The 22,266-nt window shown below is 52.5% G+C and overlaps 1 protein-coding gene and 1 long non-coding RNA gene across 6 annotated transcripts; one reads left to right on the top strand and one right to left on the bottom strand.

Annotated features, from left to right (window-relative positions):
• The first annotated feature begins 3,145 nt into the window (after positions 1-3,145).
• LOC128775505 (uncharacterized) lies at positions 3,146-3,736 on the top strand. The gene is made up of 2 exons (XR_008420210.1): positions 3,146-3,379; positions 3,584-3,736. It is a non-coding gene; the product is annotated as an uncharacterized LOC128775505 (long non-coding RNA).
• Positions 3,737-3,852: 116 nt separating this feature from the next.
• On the bottom strand, positions 3,853-20,073 carry ZNF554 (zinc finger protein 554). Of its 5 annotated transcripts, none has more exons than XM_053897044.1 (5): positions 20,026-20,073; positions 11,363-11,413; positions 8,936-9,062; positions 6,469-6,660; positions 3,853-5,687 (listed from the first exon to the last, which is right to left on the bottom strand). In XM_053897044.1, the coding sequence occupies exons 3-5, from the start codon at positions 8,967-8,969 to the stop codon at positions 4,534-4,536; spliced, it is 1,380 nt and encodes a 459-aa protein (XP_053753019.1). In that variant the 5' UTR covers positions 8,970-9,062; positions 11,363-11,413; positions 20,026-20,073; the 3' UTR covers positions 3,853-4,533. The 5 variants fall into 5 exon arrangements, with proteins under 5 accessions (XP_053753019.1, XP_019294813.1, XP_019294815.1 ...); XM_019439268.2 differs by lacking the exon at positions 20,026-20,073 and adding an exon at positions 17,657-18,139; XM_019439270.2 differs by lacking the exon at positions 20,026-20,073 and adding an exon at positions 17,657-18,138 and having other exon boundaries at positions 11,341-11,413.
• Between the last annotated feature and the right edge of the window lie 2,193 nt (positions 20,074-22,266).

Below are 22,266 nucleotides of genomic sequence, written 5' to 3'. Positions count from 1 at the left end.
CTGTGACTCGACCTTTTTATCCTACAAAAGCTGCTTAATATTGATAATCACTACAGGTTTCATTATAGGGTTTAATGTAATAAAATAAAATGCCAAAAGAAACTGAAGCAGGAAATACACCTTCCAAAAACACCAGCAAAGAAATACGCTCCACCAATACAAACAACAGTAGAAGACAGAAAATAAAAGCTTCAAAAATAAGAAAAACGACATAAAATACATCAGAATTAAAGCCAACAACATTTATCAAAGCAATAATTGGCATAAATGTGTCCTTTAAAAACAAATGGATTTTCTGCTTTGAATCCTAAAGCAAAATTCAATTATGTACTAAAAATGAGAGATGCAAGGAATTTTAAAGGTTGAAATTCACAGGAGGTGAAAAATTATTCCAAAATTAAAGGCTAGTTTTGTTTAAAAAGCAGAGGTGGGGTGCCTGGGTGGCTCAGTCGGTTAAGCATCCTACTTGAGCTCAGGTCATGATCTCACGGTTCGTGGGTTCGAGCCCCGCCTCGGGCTCTGTGCTGACAGCTCAGAGCCTGGAGCCTGCTTCGGATTCTGTGTCTCCCTCTCTCTCTGCCCATCCGCTATTAGCACTCTTCTTTCTCTCAAAAATAAATAAACATTTAAAAAAAAATTTTAATGCACATTACTGGGCACCAACTCTCACTTGTTAAATCTGAACGTCCTGACGTGAAATTTGACAGCAATGATTAAAAAGGTTGATGTAGCAGGCAAGCCAGATTCCAAAGCATAAAAACAAAGAACACAGCTTCTCCCCAAGATCTAGAGAACATTTTAAAACTTGATCACAGGGTACACCACACAGTGAAACTCAACACGTTTCAAAGATTCAGGACAGTAGACACATTCTCAGACCACAGCACAATAAAGCAGAAACTTAACAAGATAATAAAGATACTGGGGATCTACAGAAAGCCCACAGAAAACATCATACTCCATGGTGAAGGACTGAATGCTTTTCCCCTAAGATCTGGAATAAAGCAAGGAGGTGTGTTCTCAACACTCCTGTTCAATATTGTACTAAAGGATTGAGCCAGTGCAATCAGACAAGAAAAAGAATTTGTTTTTAAAGAGAGGGAGATGGGAATTTAAACACCAAGAAATTTAAAGTATATATATACATTCTCTCTCAAAATACTTTGAGTGAGATAAATAAAAAAAAAAATGTTGTAAATATTTTTCCTAATGGGCTCCGTGTCCATAATCTCACAACCTTGAGATCAAGAGTCACACACTCTACTAACTGAGCCAGCCAGGTGCCCCTCTAAATAGTTTTGAAATATGTGACAACAAAGCTAAACGAAAGCTTTCCTCTGGTTAAAGTCCTCACCTTGGAAGCTCCAGTGACTCACATTTCAAATTAAATATCAGGTTGTCAGAAAGGCCCCGAGGTCACTCTCTTTTTATCTATCACAGCATCATCCTGTTTACGTCCCCAAGAGCACTACCAAAATCTGTAATTATTTAAAGTATTTGGTTAGCGATTTCACATCTGTCCCTGCCCCTCACTCCATCATGGATCTGGCTATACAATGAGCAGAGTTCACTGCAAAATGAAAACCTAGCAGGGGGATCCTCTGAATATCAAGATGGGGGGCACCTGGGCGGCTCAGTCGGTTAATCGTCCAACTCTTGATTTTGGCTCAGGTCATGATCTCATGATTTGTGGGATCAAGCCCTGTGTCGGGCTCTATGCTGATGGCACAGAGCCTGCCTGGGATTCTCTCTCTCTCCCTCTCTCTGCCTGTATCCTGCTTGTGCTCTCTCTCTCAAAAATAAACATTAAAAAAAATATATATATGGGCACCTGGGTGGCTCAGTCGGTTAAGCACCAGACTTCGGCTCAGGTCATGATCTCATGGTTCGTGGGTTCGAGCCCTGCGTCAAGCTCTGTACTGACAGCTCAGAGCCTGGAGCCTGCTTCGGATTCTGTGTCTCCGTCTCTCTCTGCCCCTGCTCAGCTCATGCTCTGTCTCTCTCAAAAATAAACATAAAAAAAAAAGAATATCAATATGGATACACTAGAGTGTTTAACTAATCACAGGACCTTTCTGAGACACACTTGGGTGACTGCACACATCACAACTGACGAGGCCATCCTGCTTCCCCACTCCTCGAATATATGTGCAGGAGGGCACACACCTCATCCACCTTATGCACAGCCACCTAGCACAAGGAGTTCCCAACAACTGTCGGAGGGAGCAAGGGATAGAGGCCGGAAAACACTGCGCTTGTGACACCCCGACGTCAGCCAGCCCTCAGAACTGGATGAAAGCTACAGATGCTTCCCCAGATGACGCGCTATGCCCCAACATACATCCTGCGTCGAGCACAAGACTGTTCGTGGAGCCCTTAAAGAAACGTATCCATCAGCCCAGTAGGGTCTACACAGACCCCAGATGAGGGATCCCTACTTTAGAGAAAGGCAGCGACAAACGACGTGATCAGGTACCACTTAGGTCAGAGGAGACCCGACAGGCAACCTTCCTCATCAGCCACAGAGAAAGGGGAAGATCTAGACAAAGGTCAAATGACTTCCAAGGGAGAATTTAGAAAGCACAGTCCCCCTGCATCCAAATGGGGCATGGGCCCTTGTACAGGTCGTTCCGGTTCAAATCCTGGGTCCGGCACCGTCTAGTCGTCTGACTCTGGACAAGCTCCCTTATTTCTGTTTGCCCTTTTGTAGTGTCGGCGGGTGAACAGCTACTACCTCTTGAGCTTGGTGAGAGTCAACGATGAACCACATACAAGGGCTGGAAACAGGTGACGCTGGTGCTGGTGCACATCAGAGCTCTCGGTCTCCACTCAGGCGAGTCCGCCTCGCAGGTGGGATCTCTCCCAAGCTGTCAAAGGCTGCTCCCCTGCCCCCCGTCCCGAGACCGACTGCACTGCACCCTCCCCACCATGGCATCGGCAATCCTGATCAAAGAAACCCGGTATCCCTTGGGGTCGTTTGATTTCTACCTACCGTCAAAACGATTATAGCAACGCCAGACAAAATGACAAAAGGCAGGAAACCACACATCATCAGGTAACTCTGACAAACAAACTCTGTCCACTTCCTCCACATCTCTGCCCAGCCTTTGTCCGTTTATGTACATGTTCAGAATACACCGGACGGAGTCACACGTACCATTTTGCACGCTTTATTTTTCACTGTGCGCCCAAAGCTCTTTCTGTGTTAGCACACGTTCTGTGTTGACACAGCCGGGCACGAAACAAGTTAGCACCTAGCTAAGGGACCGACAGGGGCAGGATGACTAAGTAAAATACTGAAACAGACTATTGAAACAAAAGTACTGAATAGGGGGGCACCTGGGTGGCTCAGTCGGTTAAGCGTCCAACTTCGGCTCAGGTCGTGATCTTGTGGTTCGTGAGTTCGAGCCCCACGTCGGGCTCTGTGCTGACAGCTCGGAGCCTGGAGCCTGCTTCCGATTCTGTGTCTCTCTCTCTCTCTGCCCCTCCCCTGATCCCACTTTGTCTCTCTCTCTCAAAAATAAATAGATGTGAAAGGGGCACCTGGGTGGCTCAGTTGGTTAAGCGTCCAACTTCGGCTCAGCTCGTGATCTCGTGGTTGGTGGGCTCGAGCCCTGCGTCGGGCTCTGTGCTGACAGCTCAGAGCCTGGAGCCTGGAACCTGTTTCTGATTCTGTGTCTCCCTCTCTCTCTGCCCCTCCCCCCACTCATGCTCTGTCTCTCTCTCTCTCTCTCTCTTTCAAAAATAAACATTAAAAAATACTGAATTTTGATGGGGCACCTGGGTGGCTTTGTTGGTTGAATATCTGACTCTTGATTTCAGCTCAGGTCATGATCTCAGGGTTTGTGGAATCGAGTCCCATGTCAGGCTCTGCACTGACAGCACGGAGCCTGCTTGGGATTCTCATTCTCTCCCTCTCTCTCTCTCACTCTCTCTCTCCCCGTCTTTCTCTGCCCCTCTCTTGCTAGCATCTCTTCCCATAATAAACATTTTTTTAATACTGAATTTTGAAACAAAAGGTATTCTGTTTCAACAACTAAATTAGTTAGACGATTCTCAGCAAAATCCCTTTCCACATTGCTGTTCACATTTATCAATCTTTTCCAAAAGGACACGCCCCACTCGGCATAGCTCAATGGCAATTTCCCCCACTAAAAGGTCCCTTCTCAGATCTAGACCTCGGAGCTTTTCTTCAAGAACGTGCATGGGACACCTGGGTGGCTCAGTCGGTTAAGCGTCCGACTTCGGCTCAGGTCACGATCTCGCGGTCCGTGAGTTCGAGCCCCACGTCGGGCTCTGTGCTGACCGCTCAGAGCCTGGAGCCTGTTTCAGATTCTGTGTCTCCCTCTCTCTCTTCCCCTCCCCTGTTCACGCTCTGTCTCTGTCTCAAAAATAAATAAACGTTAAAAAAAATTTTTTAAAAAGAACGTGCAGAAGCCTACTTCTTTTCAAACAGTCCCATCAGAAGGGCAAAATCTAACCATACTTCTGTAGCAGAGAGCTAAAAGGTACCTTACAGGCAGCAAGTGGTCTCTAAAACCCAATGAGGTTGCTGCTCTGATAGAAAGCTTTCCCACAATCAATTATTTTATAGGTTTTCTGACTGGTGTGAGTTTTCTGATGTGTGATAAGGGACGAGCTCTGGCTGAACGCTTTCCCACATTCGCTACAGCCGTACGGTTTCTCTCCGGTGTGAGTCCTCTCGTGCCTAACGAGGGAAGACCTCTGACTGAAGGCTCTTCCACACTGATTACATTCATAGGGGTTCTCACCGGTGTGAGTCCGCTCGTGTTGGTTAAGCGAGGAACGATCACTGAAGGCCTTTCCACACTCGTTACATTCATAGGGCTTCTCGCCCGTATGCGTTCTCTTGTGCAAGACCAGGTAAGAACTCTGGCAGAAGGACTTTCCGCAGTCTTTGCATTTGTAGGGCTTTTCCCCTGTGTGAATCCTCTGGTGTTGGGTGAGAGACGAAATCCTGTTGAAGGCTTTCCCACACTCGCCGCACGCATAGGGTTTCTCTCCAGTATGAGTTCTCAAGTGTCGTGTGAGGGTTGAGCTGTGCGTAAAGGCTCGCCCACATTCCTGACATTCATATGGTCTCTCTCCTGTATGGATTCTCTGATGTTCGCTCAGGGAATGCCTCCGGTTAAACACTTTCCCGCAGTGGTGACACTCAAAGGGTTTCCCCGCTGTATTCACTGTGTTGTGTGTTGTGAGAGCCATACCGTGAGGAAATGATTCCCCGCTTTCGGCGGCTCTGTTGTGTTGACTGAAGGCACTATTGTGGCCGACGTCTTTTCCACATTCGCTCCCTTCACAGGGTCTCTGATCTGTATATGCCATCTGATGATGGTTTAAGAATGGATTAGCTACCAAACTCTCAATATCTAGACCACAGTCGTGGGAATGTTCTTCTACAGAACCTCCTTGAGACAAAGCAAGGTCTGAGCTCATACTACAGGCCTCCCCAAACTCATGCCAGGCAGTGGTCTCCCTTGGAGCAAACACCTCCGCCTGGGGGTACGCCAGCTGCCTCCAAAGCCTGTGCAGGACTTCGCGATTCTCCTCAAGTTGACCACAGCCCCAGTCTCCTTTGGGAAGCTTTACTATACCACTGGGTGGTTCTTCCCCCCAAACCACCTTCTTACAAGATGACTCTTGGCTTTTCAGTATAGCAGCCAAATCTGAAATAAATTGAGGAAAGGGGGGAAGAGAAGAAACTTTTAACTTAATAATGGCGGCACAAAAGTACTTCCAACATGCATGAGGTACATGTGATTCCGCGTTCAAGTGTCAGCACTCAACACAGGGAGAAAACAGGAAAAGCTCCCGAGGCCAGGATGCAGTGTAAGAAGTTTGCCGATGATGGAAAACGGGGGGGAATGTAAATGTGGAAGGGATGGCCCTACAAAGGAGGGGGGATGAGAATGGCAAAGAGAAAGAATTATCAAGAAGGCAGAGAGGGAACATATGAAACAAGAAACACAGGTAGAATAGCTTCCAGGAGGCAATGAGGGGTGCTTGGGGGGCTCAGTCGGTTGAGCGTCCGACTTCGGCTCAGGTCACGATCTCACAGTTCGTGGATTTGAGCCCCGCGTCGGGCTCTGTGCTGACAGCTTGGAGCCTGGAGCCTGTTTCGGATTCTGTGTCTCCCTCTCTCCCTGCCCCTCCCCCACTCATGCTCGCACTCTCTCTCTCTCTCTCCCTCCCTCAAATAAACATTAAAAAAATAAAAAAAAAGAAAAAAGAAAAGAAAGAAATGAGATATATTTCCTCTGCACCCAAAGGCTTGTAGAAGCCAGCGCACAGGACAAGCCTGCTGGAGAATGAATGAAGGTATCTGAGACACTGCAACCAAAGACCTCAACCTTCTCCTTATGCAAGAGGGCGTCTGTGGAGAGACCCGTGACCTGCAGTCCCCAAGACGCCGCCCCCGTTCAGTGGCTCTATCCGCCTGGCTCTCACCTGAACAGGAGGTCTGGGGAGTTCCTTCCCCCCCCATCCACACAGCTGCTCCTTGCTCCAGCTGGAAAGGCACCACTGGTAGAAAGAGCGAACCCCCCACCCACGGGGAAGGACCGGCGGCCTGAGAGGCTTGGGCTGCGGACAGCACACCAAACTCAATGCCTGCACCAGCACTTCGGGTCTTCAAGGTTTCTGGAAGAGACAAGAGCACACTGGAGACATGGCGTGTTGGCCAAGCTGAAGATTTTATTTTCCTAATTAAAAACTTGCAGACCTCGGGGCACCTGGGGGGCTCAGTCAGTTAAACACCCGACTCTTGATCTCGGCTCAGGTCATGATCTCCCGGTTCGTGGGATCGAGCCCCGCGTCGGGCTCTGTGCTGACCGCTCAGAGCCTGGAGCCTGCATGGGATTCTGTGTCACCCTCTCTCCCTGCCCCTCCCCTGCTCATGCTCTGTCTCTCTCTCTCTCTCTCTCAAAACTAAGCAAACGGTAAAAAATACTAATTAAAGAAACCTTGTGGCTCTCACATTTCCCCAAGGAGATCTACAAATGGCCAACAAGCACACGAAAGATGCTCAACATCATTAGGCATCAGGGAAACGCAAATCAAAACCACAGTGAAACACCATTTCACACTTACTAGGATAGCTATTATTTTTTTAATGTTCATTTATTTTTGACATACACAAACACACACACACACACACACACACACACACACACACACACACACGTGTGAGGAGGGGAAAGGCAGAGAGAAAGGGAGACAGAGAATCCCAAGCAGGCTCTGCACTATCAGCACAAAGGCTGACGTGGGGCTCGAACTCATGAACCGCGAGATCACGACGTGAGCTGAAGTCGGCCGCTCCACCGACCGAGCCACCCAGGCGCCCTGTAATTTTTTTTTTTTTTTTTAAGCAAAAACAGAAAATAAGGATTAGAGAGGATGTGGGCCAATCGGAATCCTTGTGTGTGGCTGGTACGATGGTGAAACACAGTCTGGCAGTTTCTCACAAAGGGAAGCACAGAGTCTCCATGTGGCCCAGCAAGTCCGCCCCTAGGCGTGCACCCGAGAAAGGTGAAAGCAGGAACTCAAAGTGCTATTTGCACATCTGTGTTCACGGGAGCATGATTCTCAACAGCTACAAAGTGTCCACCCGTGGATGTGCAGATAAATAAAATGGGGTCCATCCACACACTGAAATATTACTCGGCTTTAAAAACCAAGGGCAGGGGCGCCTGGGGGGCTCAGTCGGTTAAGCGTCCGACTTCGGCTCAGGTCATGATCTCCCGGTTCGTGGGGTCGAGCCCCACGTCGGGCTCCGTGCTGACAGCTCAGAGCCTGGAGCGTGCTTCCGATTCTGTGTCTCCCTCTCTCTCTGCCCCTCCCCTGTTCGCGCTCTGTCTCTGTCTGAGAACTAAATAAACATTAAAATGTTAACCTCATTAGTATCCTGTTACCATACCTAAAAAAAATAAAATAAAAAAATAAAAAAAATAAAAACCAAGGGCAGGGGCGCCTGGGAGGCTCAGTCGGTTAGGCGTCCAACTTCAGCTCAGGTCATGATCTCACAGTTCGTGGGTTCGAGCCCCACGTTGGGCTCTGTGCTGACAGCTCGGAGCCTGGAGCCTGTTTCAGATTCTGGGTCTCCCTCTGTCCGCCCCTCCGCCGCTCATGCTCTGTCTCTCGCATTGTCTCAAAAATAAACATTTAAACAAACTGCTGTCTGCTGTCAGCACAGAGCTCACTTCAGATCCTCTGTTCCCCTCTCTCTCTCTCTCTCTCTGCCCTTCCCCCCTCAAATAAACATTCTTTTAAAATTAAATAAATAAATAAAAAATAAACAGGAAGGACGTCCTGCCACCTGCCACCACGTGGACAGACCCAGAGGCCACTGTGCGCAGTGACAGAAGCCAGACACAGAAGGACACGTCCCGCGTGACCCCACTAGGGGGTCCCTAGAGGAGTCCCGTCCACAGACAGAGAGTAGACGGTGGGAGCCAGGGGCGGGGCAGAGGGCGGGGAGTCAGTGCTTTGTGGGGGGCAGGGTCTCAGTCTGGGGAGATGCAAAGTTCTAGAAACAGATGGTGGGGGTGACTGCACATTTTGAATGTAATTACTGCCACTGAATTGTATACCCAAAAATGGTTTAAAAGGTAGATTTTATGTTATACATGTTTTGCCACACATACAAAAACATGTTTCATGACGACTCTGTACCCGAGGGGACTCGGGGACATTATCTAAGCCTCAGGTGAGATGTGCGGCTCGGCAGCAGCTCTGGGAGAAATCGGGTCACTTGCGGTGTTGAAGAAACCAGTGGACCACGCACCCCACAAGGGCAGGGGCCACACAGCTGCCTTATTCATCAACAACCCCCACTTCCTAACATGGCTCTGGACACACCGCGGAGGCTACGTGCGTGTGAACCGATGGGCAGGTGCGTGCACGGCGCTGGTCTTACCCAGTGCGGCCAGGTTCCTGTAGGTCTCCAGCATCACCTCTCTGTACAGCCTCTTCTGAGCAGGGTCCAGCAAGGCCCACTCCTCCCGGGAGAAGGCCACGGCCACATCCTCAAAGGTCACTAACTCCTAAAATATCACATCGATTCTGCTCAAGAAAGGCCCCCCCCCCCCCACCTTTTTACAAGAGGGCCGAAGGCCGTGGCCAACAGGAGATCCACAGGGAGCAGGGAGTGAAGCCCGGAGGTCAGATTCTGCTAGCACTCAGATCTCGCGGGAACACATGGCCCGTTTCCTACTGAACTGGTGAGTCCAACTTTTGGATCTGTGAGCGCGACATTCCCACTTGAGAATCTCCCCCCGCTTATTCTAGAAAGAGGTAGCTTGTGGGATCGGACGTGTATTACTGGCTTTCCAGGACGTGGCCTCCTCATCTGCTCAATGGAAGGAAAATGGAAGACACGCTTTCCGCTCCACGGGGTGCAGTGAGGCTGAGTAGTTCACGCCGGTCGGGGCGTCCGCTAGCGATGCGGTCAGAGAACCCAGAAGCCACACCTGCCGATCCGCACGAGCGGGGAAATGTGGCAAGGGCGCCGATGGGCAAAGGAAGGGCACGTGGAGGGGGGATGGCGAATGTGTGGCGCCTGGCTGGCTACTGCAGCCGTCCTGGCTGGAACCAGCAGCTGGGCTGCTGTCTGTCGTGAGGGGAAAAGTTACCTATGGACTTGGAAAGCGATGGCTCCCACCCCAGGCGAGCAGGCCTGCTGGACCCGCTGGCTGGTTTTGGCCATTCTGGCTGAAGTTAAGGTGGTTTTTTTGTTTCGTTTTTAAAAAGCACAGTCCTGAGGCGCCTGGGTGGCTCAGTCGGTTGAGCGTCCAACTTCAGCTCAGGTCATGATCTCATAGTTCGTGGGTTCGAGCCCAGCACTGGGCTCTGTGCTGACAGCTCGGAGCCTGGAGCCTGCTTTGGATTCTGTGTCTCCCTCTCTCTCTGCTCCTCCCCTGCTCACGCTCTGTATTTCTCTCTCTCAAAAATAAGCAAACATTAAAAAAAAACATTTTAAATAAATAAATAAATAAAGATGCAGGCCTGAGCTGCTAAGGGGCTCCCGTGAAATCCTGCGTGGCCTGGACAGGCGATGACCCTCAGGCCTGACCGCCTAGGTCTGGGTGGCTCTGTTTACTTAACACGAAGACAGATAAGAAGGGACCCTGCCTGGCCTCGTGGCATCTCAGCTCTCCTGCTGCCGAGGGACAAGCCACAGCTTTGTTTGGAACCCTGACCCCACAGGTCCCGGGGGCGGCGTGGGCTCCAAGCTGAAACCTGACAGTGTCCCCGGGGGCTGTGCCAGCCTCAGCGAGCACCAGGCTGGGCTGAAAGTGGGTGTGCCTGTGATGACCAGGACTTCCATGCAGGGGCCAGAGCAGATCAAGTACCCCTCTCCAGGGGGCTCCAACAAGGACAACATCCAGGACACTGACTGGACCCTTTGGATCGCCTGCAAATGTCCACAGGAAAGGGCCTGTTCTCCCAGGGACCACCTGAACCTGAGCTGTCAGTCGGCCCTATATTTCTGGTGCAGACACTGATCACTTTCTCAGACTCGTGGCTGTCGTCCGAAGCCGAGAGCTAAGGGACAGGGACCCCATCTACCAGTCCCCACAGATGTGTTGTCCCAGTGGATGGTGACCTCTGCTGTCCTGATGCTCATGGCCTGTAAGGCAGCTTCACATTAAACACAGCTCTTCCAGGCTTACAAAGACTGGCCCAGCCTCGGGAAGGAAGGATGTCCTGCCAGCTGCCACCACGTGGACGGACCCGGAGGCCACTGTGCGCAGTGACAGAGGCCAGACACTGACGGACACGTCCCGCGTGACCCCACTCACAGGGGCTCCCCAGAGGAGTCCCGTCCACAGAGACAAGAGAGCGGATGGTGGGAGCCAGGGGTGGGGCGGGGGGTGGGGCGTTGGTGCTTCATGGGGACAGGGTCTCAGTCTGGGGAGATGCAAAGTTCTGGGGACGGGTGATGGGGGCGGCTGCACGACACCGCGAGTGCGCTTGGTGCCGCTGAGCTGTGTGCTTAGAGAAGGTTACGATGGTGAATCTTTTACCACAACTGAAGTAACGAGACGGTGCTTCCCAGGCGGCCCCCCGCCGCGGTGGGGGAAGTGCTCCCTGCCGGGGACAGAAGCTCAGCTGTCTTGCAGGGAAACACGCACTGGACACCAGCCTGTGCTTCTGCTTACAAGAAGCAGAGGTTCTCGGACCCAGATGCTCACAGGGAAGGCTCCCTGAGCTCCCACACAGCAATGGGGCTCCCTTCCCTATCTGGGAATGCACTTCCTGTAGGAGTGCGTCCTCTGGGCACACTGGACACTTTCAGGGGAAGAGGAAGGTCCCACTCACCTGGGGCCCGGGGGACACGTACCCAGCAGCCATCCTCTTCTCTTGGGAAAAGCAGGATCCGGGGCAGGCAGAGCTGCGGGAGGAGAAGGGACCGTGAAGCCCAGGCCCAGGCCTGTCCCTGATCCCCAAATCCTGGACCTGGACACCTCTGGCACAATCCAGGTCCCCCCCCCCGCCCCCCACACACACACACAGTGTGGTCAACAGAAGCCAGGACAGAGGCCACAGGCCTGAATGGCCCCTTAACCCATGCATGGACCAAAATACTGAAGGTCTTGGAAGCTTACAAAGTATACCGATTCTATCACGGAGGAGTCTGTGCAAGTGTCCTGGGGCCACTGAAATAAACGACCACACGCTGGGGGCTTAAGACAGCAGAGATTTATTCTCTCACGTTCAGGAGGCCAGAAGTTGGATCAAGGTCTCAGGGCCAAAGCCCCAGAACAGGGTCCTTCCTGCCTCTTCCAGGTTCTGGGACTCCAGCTTCCCCTGGGCTTGTGGTCACATCCCTCCAGCTTCTGCCTCGGTGGTCACGTGACTGTCTTCTGACTCTGTGTCTCTCTTCTTACAAGGACGCCAGTCGTTGGATTAGACTCACCCATTCCCATACGACCTCATCTTAACTAATTACATCTGCAAAGACCCCGTTTCCAGATAAGCTCACATTCCAAGGTTCCGGGTGGACACGAATTTTGTGGGGAACCCCATTCAACCCAGTAGGACCTCCCAGCCTCGAAGCCCACAGGCCCCCACCCTTGGCGCCTCCCAGACTCATCTCTGCCTTCCCACAGCCCAGCCGGCTCCCTGGGGCCCCTCTCCCGGGCCCCCTCCTTTGCCCTGGACTCTCCTACCGGACCACCCCAGCTCTGCAGCAGGAAGGATCCAGATGCGCCTGTCCCCCGGAAGGCACAGGCCGGACTGTGAGCCCTGCACACTCCCGGGAGGCTCCCTTCCCTTCCAGGCTGATTCTGGTGCTGCCTGGTGGCACCAAGGACCCTCTCGCCTCTCTGAGCCCTCCGTCCAACTAGGCCTTGACCTCTGGGCTTCTGAGTTCAGCTCAGATGCTCTGTTTTAGCCAGAGCCCTGCTAAGTCACTTCAGCTCGAAGCCCCCGCCCCGTGTCTGATCACCCTGGATATCCGGCCAATTTCCTCCTGCCCCACCCAGGTGGCGGGGGGGTGGGGGGGTTGGGGATCACCCAGAATGCCTGCAGCGGCAATCCTATCAGGTCTGTTCAGCCAGAATCCCCCGTGATGCGTCCTCACGGCAAGTGCCCGTCTGCTGACCCCCACCTACTCCCTTGCTATAAACCCCCGCTTGTCCACACCGCATCGGGGATGGGGCCCAGGTGCACCAGAGGTCTTTCCCCACTGCAACAGGTCCTGAACTGTTTCTCGTGCTCGAAGGACTGTCTGGCTGTGGCATCCTGGAGCAGTCCTGCTCTGTCCCCACTCACTACACGTGAGTCACCGGCCTGCTCTGGGTGATGTCGTAGGCGTGAAGTCTCTTGTAAACGCAAATTCTCATGCAGACTCATGAGGAATGAATAGAGGCCAGTTACCGGATACTTATGATGGGCGTGGTCTGGATTCCTGGACGAAAACTTCAAAAACCACCACCCAGCCCCGTTAATAGAAAATCACCATGGGATTTTCATGGGAACACCCTGGTGATCATCCCCGCAGACAAGGCCCACGGATGCACACGTCATTACTGGGGACACTCCAAGGAGAGGCGGGACATCGGGTAGCTGAAAAGTCACACCTCCAAAATACTTGTTAATTACCGCCATGGTGTTAACGCATCTGTAAATTCTTCCCTGGTCCTCCCTCCAGGACGCGGAGCCTCCCCTCCCCCGCGCCATCCACGTGGGTTCGCTCAGTGACTTGCTTCCAGCAAATAGTGCGGATAGAGGGAAGAAGGGGAACTTTATTCCTGGAGAAACCTGGCGGACCCCGCCCTAGCCAAGTGATGAAGATCAGTGTCACTGCGATGTGGACAGGACGCCTGCTGTGATGTCCCCTGATGTGACAGGACACCTCTGGGCTACCTTCAGTGTAAGGTAACCTCAGTGTAATCATGAGAAAACATCAGATGAACTCAGTCCAAGGGACCTTCTACAAAGCACCTGGCCACTGCTCTTCAAAAGCGTCGAGGCCACGCAAAACCAGGAAAGTTTGAGGAAAGGTCACACTGGAGGAGCCCCAGAAAACAAGGCGAGATGGCGAGATGGCGAGATGTCATGTGGGACCCTGGATGCGGTCCTGGGCCAGAATGAAGCTCCTGGGCTAGTGGAAAACCTGGTGAAATCTAAATGAAGTTTGCAGTCTGATTAATATTCTGAACCAAGGTTGATGTCTTGGTGGGTTGATGTGGCTTTTTTTAAGTTTATTTATTTTGAGAGAGAGAGAGTGAGAGCGAGAGAGCAGGGGAGGGGCAGAGAGAGAGGGAGAGAGAGAATCCCAAGCAAACTCCACGCTGTCAGTACAGAGCCTGACATGGGGCTCGATCTCACAAAGTGCGAGATCACGACCTGAGCTGAAATCAAGAGTCGGACGCTTAACCGACTGATCCGCTCAAGAGCCCCAGTGGGTTGATGTTTTTAAAAACGGTGTGTGGTAAGAACACTTAACATGAGATTTATCTTAACAAATTTTAAGCGTAGAAGGCGCTGTTGCTGACCATAGGTACGACATCGTCCGGCGGCCCTCTCGCACGTGCTCATCTTCAGTAACTGAGACTTGATGTTGCCCAGCCCCCTCCCTCGGCCCCTGGCGGCACCACTCGGGGGTCACGTCTTGGCTGTGATAAATGTCCCACAGTGAGATGTCAACATCAGGCGAAGCGTTCCCACTACGGCGATGTTAACCCTGAGGTAGCACAAATCGGTTCTTGGGACAGGGAGGGGAGAATGTAGAAAGTATCCTTTTACACGCATGCAGAACAGAGGCAGATACGGGCATGTCTCATTTCATTGCACTTCACCGCCACCGCGTTAAGACTGAAGGTCTGTGACAACCCTGCGTCACCCTGTTGGCACCATTTTTCCAACAGCATTTGCTCACCGCGTGTTCCTGGGTCATGCGTTGGTGATTCTCACGAACTCATTATCTTTTTTTAACTTTATTTATTTTGAGAGAGAGAGAGAGAGAGCACACGTGCAGGAAAAGGGGCAGAGAGAGAGAGGGAGACACAGAATCCTAAGCAGGCTCCATCCTGTCGGCACAGAGCCCGATGTGGGGCTCGATCTCACAAACTGCAAGATCATGACCTGAGCCAAAACCAAGAGTCGGATGCTTAACTGACCGAGCCCACCAGGCGGGTCTGCACTCATTATTCTTACAGTTGTTACGGTGATCTGTGACCAGTGATATGACTGGCTGACAGTTCACATGATGATTAGCATCTTGTAGCAGTTAAAGTACTTTCAAATTAAGATATTTACATTGTTCTTTTATTTATATTTTTGAAAAAGTAGTGGAGATTTTTTTAATGTTTATTTTTGAGAGAGAGAAAGAGAGAGCGGGAGAGGGTCAGAGAAAGAGGGAGACACAGAATTGGAAACAGGCTCCAGGCTCTGAGCTGTCACCACGGAGCCTGATGTGGGGCTCAAACCCACGAACCGCAGGATCATGACCTGAGCCAAAGTCGGAGGCTTAACCGACTGAGCCACCCAGGCGCCCCTACATGGTTCTTTTAGATACAGTGCTATTGCACAAGTACGGCGAAAACATAACTTTTACATGCACTGGGAAACCAAACAATTCATCTGACTTGTTTCGCTGCGGTCATCCAGAACCGAACCCGCAATATCTCCAACGTTATGTCTGTACACATATATCTGTTGTCACAGGTTAATCTGTGTCCCCTCCAAATTCATACCTTCCAGTCCCAACCCCAGGACCTCAGACGGTAACTGTATTTCAAGATAGGGCCTTTAAAGAGGTATTAAGTCAAAATGAGGTCGTTAGGAACGGGCCCGGATCCAGTAAAACCAGTGTCCTTATAAGAAGAGAGGATTAGGACACAGACACGTGGAGAAGACTAGTCCATTGTGGGAGCCGTGCAGCCCCAGCACCCAGACGCACCTCTGCTGCGAAATTTTCATGGCGGGGGCGGGGCACCCGGGTGGCTCAGTTGGTTAAGCAGCCGACTCTTGAGCTCTGCGCTGACAGCGTGGTCTGCTTGGGTTCTCTCAATCTCTCTCTCTCTCTCTCTCTCTCTCTCTCTCTCTCTCTCTGCCCCTCCCCTGTTCACACGCGCTCTCTCTCAAAAAAATAAACATTAAAATTTTTTTCATGGCGGGGGGGGGGGGGGTGTCAATACCCACGTGCTGGCTTTGATCCTACGCGATTGTCAGGAGACAGGCGAAGGGGGCGAGCTGGGTGATGCGTGGGTGGGACTCCACCCCGTTTTTGCAACATTGTATGAGTCTAGAATTAAGTCAAAGCTGAACGCTTAAGAAAACAGCCGCCTCCCCACCAGGAAAGGGGGATCAGGGAACAAGGTTCCTTGGGGTGAGGCTGAAGGAAGAAGCCGGCGGAGAGCACGCACGAGGAGCGGCGGCGAGGCACTCAGGGCCTCCGCGCACGCCTCTTCCAGAGCCGGCGACTCACTTCCTAACAAAGAGCTCCCGTAAAGAACAGGCACTTGTCCAAAGGCGACACGCGAACGACCAAGCCGCGTGGAAAGGATGATCGATCTCATGAGTCATCACGGAAATCAGACCCACAGTGAGGAGGCCCCTCCCGCCCAGCAGGATAACTGGAGGCCACAGGACAGGAACAGGTGTTGGTGAGGATGGGGGGGGAATGGCCACCCTGGAGCAAGGGGTTGGGAGGTGGGTCGCTGTCCTGGAAGACGGTCTGGCGGTTCCTCAAATGGTTAAACAGTGTCCACTGGACCCAGGGATGCCTCTCCTACCGTCTGCCCGAGAGAAACGAACACACACGTCCACACCAAAACCTGTTCACGAATGTGCCTGGCGGCACGACTCGCGGTGGCCAAAGAGTGGAAGCAACCCCAGTGCCCATCAACGGATGAACGAGTAAGCACAATGTGGTCCAGCCGCGCGGTGGAATATCACTCAGCCGCGAGCAGGAGCCAGGCGCCCACACGCGCTGCCCCGCGGTCAGACCTGAACACATGACGCTCAGGGAGGGAACGAGACACGAGAGGCCACACGGGGTGTGTGAAACGTCCAGAACGGGATCATCCAGGGACAGGCAGGGGGCTCGTGGGGACTAGGGGAAGGAGGGTGACTGCTGATGGAGACAGGGTTTCTTCTGGGGTGATGGAATGTTCCAGAACTAGACAGACATGATGACTGCACAACTCTGTGAATACACGAGAAATCACTGAACTGCATACCTGAAATGAATGAATTGGTTTGTGGACTATATCTAAATAAAGCTGTTAGCCAAAAATAAACCTAACAAACCTGGGAAAAAAATACTATGGCTAACTCCAGTAAGCATGTGTAACTGGTTTGTTTTTTTTTTTCTTTTTTGGACATGTAACTGTTTAAAAAAAACTTTTTTTTAATGTTTACTTTTTTAAGAGAGAGAGAGACAGAGCATGAGCCGGGGAGGGGCAAAGAGAGAGGGAGACACAGAATCCAAAGCAGGCTCCAGGCTCCGAGCTGTCAGCACAGAATCTGACCTGGGGCTTGAACTCACAAACCCTGAGATCATGACCTGAGCCAAAGTAAGACACTTAACCGACTGAGCCACCCAGGCGCCCCATAACTGTTTAAATTATCAAGGAAGGGGCGCCTGGGTGGCTCAGTCGGTTAAGTGTCCGACTTTGGCTCAGGTCATGATCTCACAGCTCGTGGGTTCGAGCCCCGTGTCGGGCTCTGTGCTGGAGCCTGGAGCCTGCTTCGGATTCTGTATCTCCCTCTCTCTCTCTCTCTCTGCCCCTCCCCCGCTGGCTCACGCATGCTCTCTCTCTCCCTCTCTCTCTCTCTCTCAAAAATAAATAAACATTAAAAAAAAAGAAATTACCAAGGAAGACGTGATCTGTAAAGGCAACTTCTTTTACAAACCACTCATGAAATGAAACAGATACAATAGAACAAAAGTCTGAAAATCTAGAAGATGAGCCGGAGTGATGCAGAGTTCTCACGGAGAGCCGGCCCTGCCTTGCTCTGCCCTGTAGCTTCAGCTACAAAGGGGAGCAGGCTGTGCCCAGCCATGCCCCCAGGGCATCAGACGTGTCTTTACAAGGACATGCATGCTTCACCCTGACGAAACATCTGCTGATGACACTGAATCAGGTCCTCTAAAAGACACGCTCCAGCCCTGACCCTCTGGTACCTGTGAAGGTGACCCCATTTGCAAGCAGGATCTTCGCAGATGAGATGAAGTCATAGAGGAGTAGAGTGGGCCCGATGCCACGGGCTGGTGTCCTTAAAAGAGACGCAGACACACAGGAAGAAGGCCGTGTGACAATGGACGTAGAGGCTGGAGTGACACAGCTGTAAGCCAAGGGACCCCAAGCGTAGAGAAGGACCACAGGGAGCTGGAAGAGGCAGGAAGGGTCCTCCCCCGGAGGCCTGCTGACCCTGGATTTCAGACTTCTGGCCTCCAGAGTGTGCAAGAGGAAGCTTCTGGCGTTTCAGCCACCCAGTCTGCCCCGGGACGCTCACAAACACCAAAGGCAAACAGAGGGGCAGCGTTCCTTGCCGCCCCCCCCCCCCCACCCCCCCTAGCCTTGCTGCCAGGGAGCCTCACGCAGGGGATTCTGTGCGAGCGCCCGAAGGCATCTACCACTGCCTCCCACACCGCGTGAACTTCCGTCTTTGCTCTTGGGACTTTATTTTATTTTATTTTTTTTTCAACGTTTTTTTTTTTATTTATTTTTGGGACAGAGAGAGACAGAGCATGAACGGGGGAGGGGCAGAGAGAGAGGGAGACACAGAATCGGAAACAGGCTCCAGGCTCCGAGCCATCAGCCCAGAGCCTGACGCGGGGCTCGAACTCACGGACCGCGAGATCGTGACCTGGCTGAAGTCGGACGCTTAACCGACTGCACCACCCAGGCGCCCCTGCTCTTGGGACTTTATAAATATTTTTGTTAATGTCTGAGAGACAGAACGAGACCGAGCATGAGCCGGGGGAGGGGCAGAGAGCGAGGGAGACAGAATCCGAAACAGGCTCCAGGCTCCGAGCTGTCAGCACAGAGCCCGACGTGGGGCTCACACTCACGAACTGTGAGATCATGACCTCAGCGGAGGTCAGAGGCTTAACCCACTGAGCCCCCCAGGCCCCCCGGCTCTTTGGGACTTGAAGCCACAGCTCAGGGCAATGGGTCCAGGTCCCCCAGCCCCTTCCTAGTTCCTGCAGAACAATTCTCTCCCATCGTCTGATGGTTCGAAGACCCTCCTACCTTGTGGCAGATGCCAGTGGTCCCTTCAGCCCCCTCCTTCACCCAGACCTGTGCCACATGGCTTGGGACCTTCCCTTTCAATGTTCAAACCACAGAAACTCATCATTTCTCCCCAGGAAGGGCCTGATGAGGCCAATGAGGAACTCCTCTCAGGATAAAGTGTTAAGTCGGGATCTCCCCCTCAGCATTGTGAACGGCGGTTCGGGTCGTTCTCGCGGGGCGGGGCGGGGGGTGCTCTTCTGGGCACTGGGAGGAGTTGAGCAGCGTCCCTGGCCTCACCTACTCCACCCCAGGGCTCAGCAGGGTGACAACCACAGATGTTCCTAGATACCACCACGGTCCCTTAGGGACGGAGGCACTCCCCAGTGAGATCTCCCTGGTTTAGGGGAGTCTACCCACCCCCAAGACACTTTGTGTGCCACCATTATCCGCTCTAAGGAGGTCCCAGGAGGCTGCACACAATTAAATACACACACGGGGCGGGGGGGGGTGGGTGTCACTCTGGTTCCTACTGTCTGACCCTTTGGGGATTTATTCTGGTTTCTAGTGAGCAGGGGTCGGACTCAACTGGTTTTCCAGATAATAACATAGGGTGTCTCTGCCTCAACCCTGTGGACACTGGGGCCGGATCATTCTCTGGGGTGGGGCCGTCCTGGGCACTGCAGGGGGCTGAGCAGCATCCCGGGCCCCCACCCACTCGATGCCGGGGGCATGCCCCCAAACACCGCCGCCGCCCCCCCCCCCCCCGCCCCGTCATGACAACCACCAACGACCCCAAGCACTGCCAAGTGTCTCCCGGGGGATGGGGCAGGCAGAATAGTCTGGGGGAGACCCCGGGTCAGCCAAGGAGCCCTAGTGAATTCACATTCCCAAGTCTGAGCGTTCGACCCCTCTCGGCCTTTAAGAGCAAATAGGGTTTATTCCATTTCCCTTTCAAGTGCGGCCCCTCCCTCACAGCAGAGCGCGCCCCCTGGGTCTCACGCTGGGGGCCCCCCCGCCGGGCAAGGGTCAGATGTGCCATTCTGGGCGCTGGGCGGCCTCCGTCGCCTCGAGTGACAGACAGGGCAAACGCCCACGGGAACGCCTCGGCCGCCCCTCCCGCCGGACCCCCGCCCAGGGCCCCGAACACCCGTCTTCAGGCGCGGTGACCCCGGGGTGGGCGCAGGTGCCAACCGGGGCGCACCGCTCGGGCGCCACCGGCTCCCGCCCCGGCCCGCCGCGGCCAGTCCCGGACGCCGCCTCCCTCCGCCCCCCGGAGCCCGCGCCCCCGCCCCCTCCCTGCGCCCCGTTAACTCACGCCGCGCCGCCGCTGCCGCCGCCTCCCCGACGAGCGCAACCAGGACGGTCTCCGCAGTGCGCCTGCGCACCACGAAGCCGCGAACTACAAGTCCCAGGAGGCTCGGGGGTGGAGCTGGGGGGGGGGGGGTCTCCCGTCCCTCTGGGGCAACGAGTCGAGTCACAGCGCCATCTGCGGGCGGGAGGTGTCTCCGCAGAACTGAGAAGCTTCCTGCAGCTGCGCACAGCCGCCGGCCGCAAACGCGCGCCCGCGCCGTCGGGCAGGCGCGCGGAGAGCTCCGCCAGGCCTGAAATGAGGGGCAAATCGCCAGCCTTCCATTTGGCGCGGTGCCAGAGACATACAGATTTGCCTATTGATTAACAAATCATGGAAACGTATAATCCGTTTTTTGCTTGGTAAAATTGTTTTAATGATACTATTTCTTACTAATACCGATATGTTGATTTGTGTTATCAATAATATGTTGCAACAATAAAACTACCATAATTAATGTATTAATGTATTGGAGCTTAGTAATATCTGATGTTGTAATTAACTATAATATTCTGTATAGTACAGTAAATGTAACCAACCTTCTAGAGGCGTCTGGGTGGCTCTGTCCACTCTTGGTTTCAGCTCAGGTCACGATATCACTGATTGGGTCTGAGCCCCGCCAGGGGCTCTGCACCGGCAGCGGGAAGCCTTCTTGAGATTCTCTCTTTCCCTTCCCTCTCTGCCCCTCCCTGCTGGCTCTGTCTCTGAAAAATAAATATTTTTAAAAATGTAACCATCTAGTAATAAAACAGTAATAAATTATATACATATGTGATAAATTCTACATTTAAAGAATTCTTATTATTGGTCCAAATCGTGATATGTATTATATGTATTTCTGAATATTATTTCTCTTTTTTTAATGTTTATTTATTGTTGAGAGAGAGAGAGAGAGAGAGACTGCACAAGCCGGGGAGGGGCAGAGAGAGAGGGAGACACAGGATCCGAAGCAGGCTCCAGGCTCTGAGCTGTCAGCACGGAACCCGACGTGGGGCTTGAACTCACGAACCTCGAGATCATGACCTGAACCGAACTCGGACGCGCAACCAACCAACAGAGCCACCCAGGCACCCCTATTTGCCTTTCTCGCTCTTTCTCTCTATGCAATGCCCAAGCCCTGAGCTGCGTGTTTTCCTTAGAGAAGAAACGGGGTCCCCTGAAGTGGAGAGAAGTTGGCAGTGTTTCCTCCATTAGGCACCGGAGATGGTGTGTCACGTGATACGTAATTATAAACATCATGCTTGTGACTTTGTCATCCGATTTACAGACACTGGGGCAGAACGGATTAGGATCTTTTCTCCAGAGTTGCATCTCACTTGTTTCAAGCCTAGATTGGGAATCTAGTCCTCGAGTGGCTTTGATTTAAGTAGGATAAACATCAGGTGAAGGTCCCAAGGGCTGGATGAATTTGTGTAACAGATGGCCCAAGCCAACGCAACAACGCACATTATGTGTGTTATACCCGAATGCGTTCCCCACCCCAACCCACCCCCAAATTCTTAGGTTGACACCTGGTGGCCAGTGTGATGATATTAGGAGGTGGGGGCCTTTGAGAGGTGGAGTCATCACGGATGGGATTGGTGCCCTTATGAAAGAGACCCAAGAGAGCTCCCTCGTCCCTTCTGCCACGTGAGGACGCAAGGAAGAGGTCGGCTCTCTGCAGCCTGGAAGGGGGTTCTCCCCTACCGGAGCCAGGACCCTTTATTATACCAGCCTGAACAGACTCAAGGTGTTGAAGAATTTCCCAACCCCACTTTTTCAGTCTGGTTTTTCCAGTCTTAGCCCGTGATGCGGAAGATACGCTGTCCAGACTGCCTGTTTAGGACTGGAGGACCTGTTCCTCCTCGTGCCCCTCCACACTGCTGCTGGCAGTCCTGGGCTTTCAGCCTCGATTAATAAAAAATAGTAGCAGTGGTTCCCCGGGGTGGCTCAGTCGGTTCAGCGTCTGACTCTCGATTTTTCAGCTCAGGCCATGATCTGAAGTTTAAGCCCCACATCGGGTGAGTGAGTGAGTTTAAGTGTGAGTTTAAGCCCCACATCGGGTGAGCCCCTTCTCTCTCTCTCCCTCTCCCTCTTGCATCAATTCTCTCTCTCTCAAAAAAAAAAAAAATCCCTTTGCAGACAGCCTACTCCTCTACTGACCACTCCTTTGTGGTCTATTCAATAAACTTCTATCTCCTCTTAAAAAGTCACTTTAATTGTTACTGG

The sequence above is a fragment of the Panthera pardus genome, unplaced genomic scaffold (assembly GCF_024362965.1).
Source record: "Panthera pardus isolate Hobbes unplaced genomic scaffold, ASM2436296v1 HiC_scaffold_8, whole genome shotgun sequence".
NCBI lineage: Eukaryota > Metazoa > Chordata > Mammalia > Carnivora > Felidae > Panthera > Panthera pardus.
The sequence above is the reverse complement of the archived record's forward strand: the minus strand, read 5'-3'. Positions and strand labels throughout refer to the sequence as shown.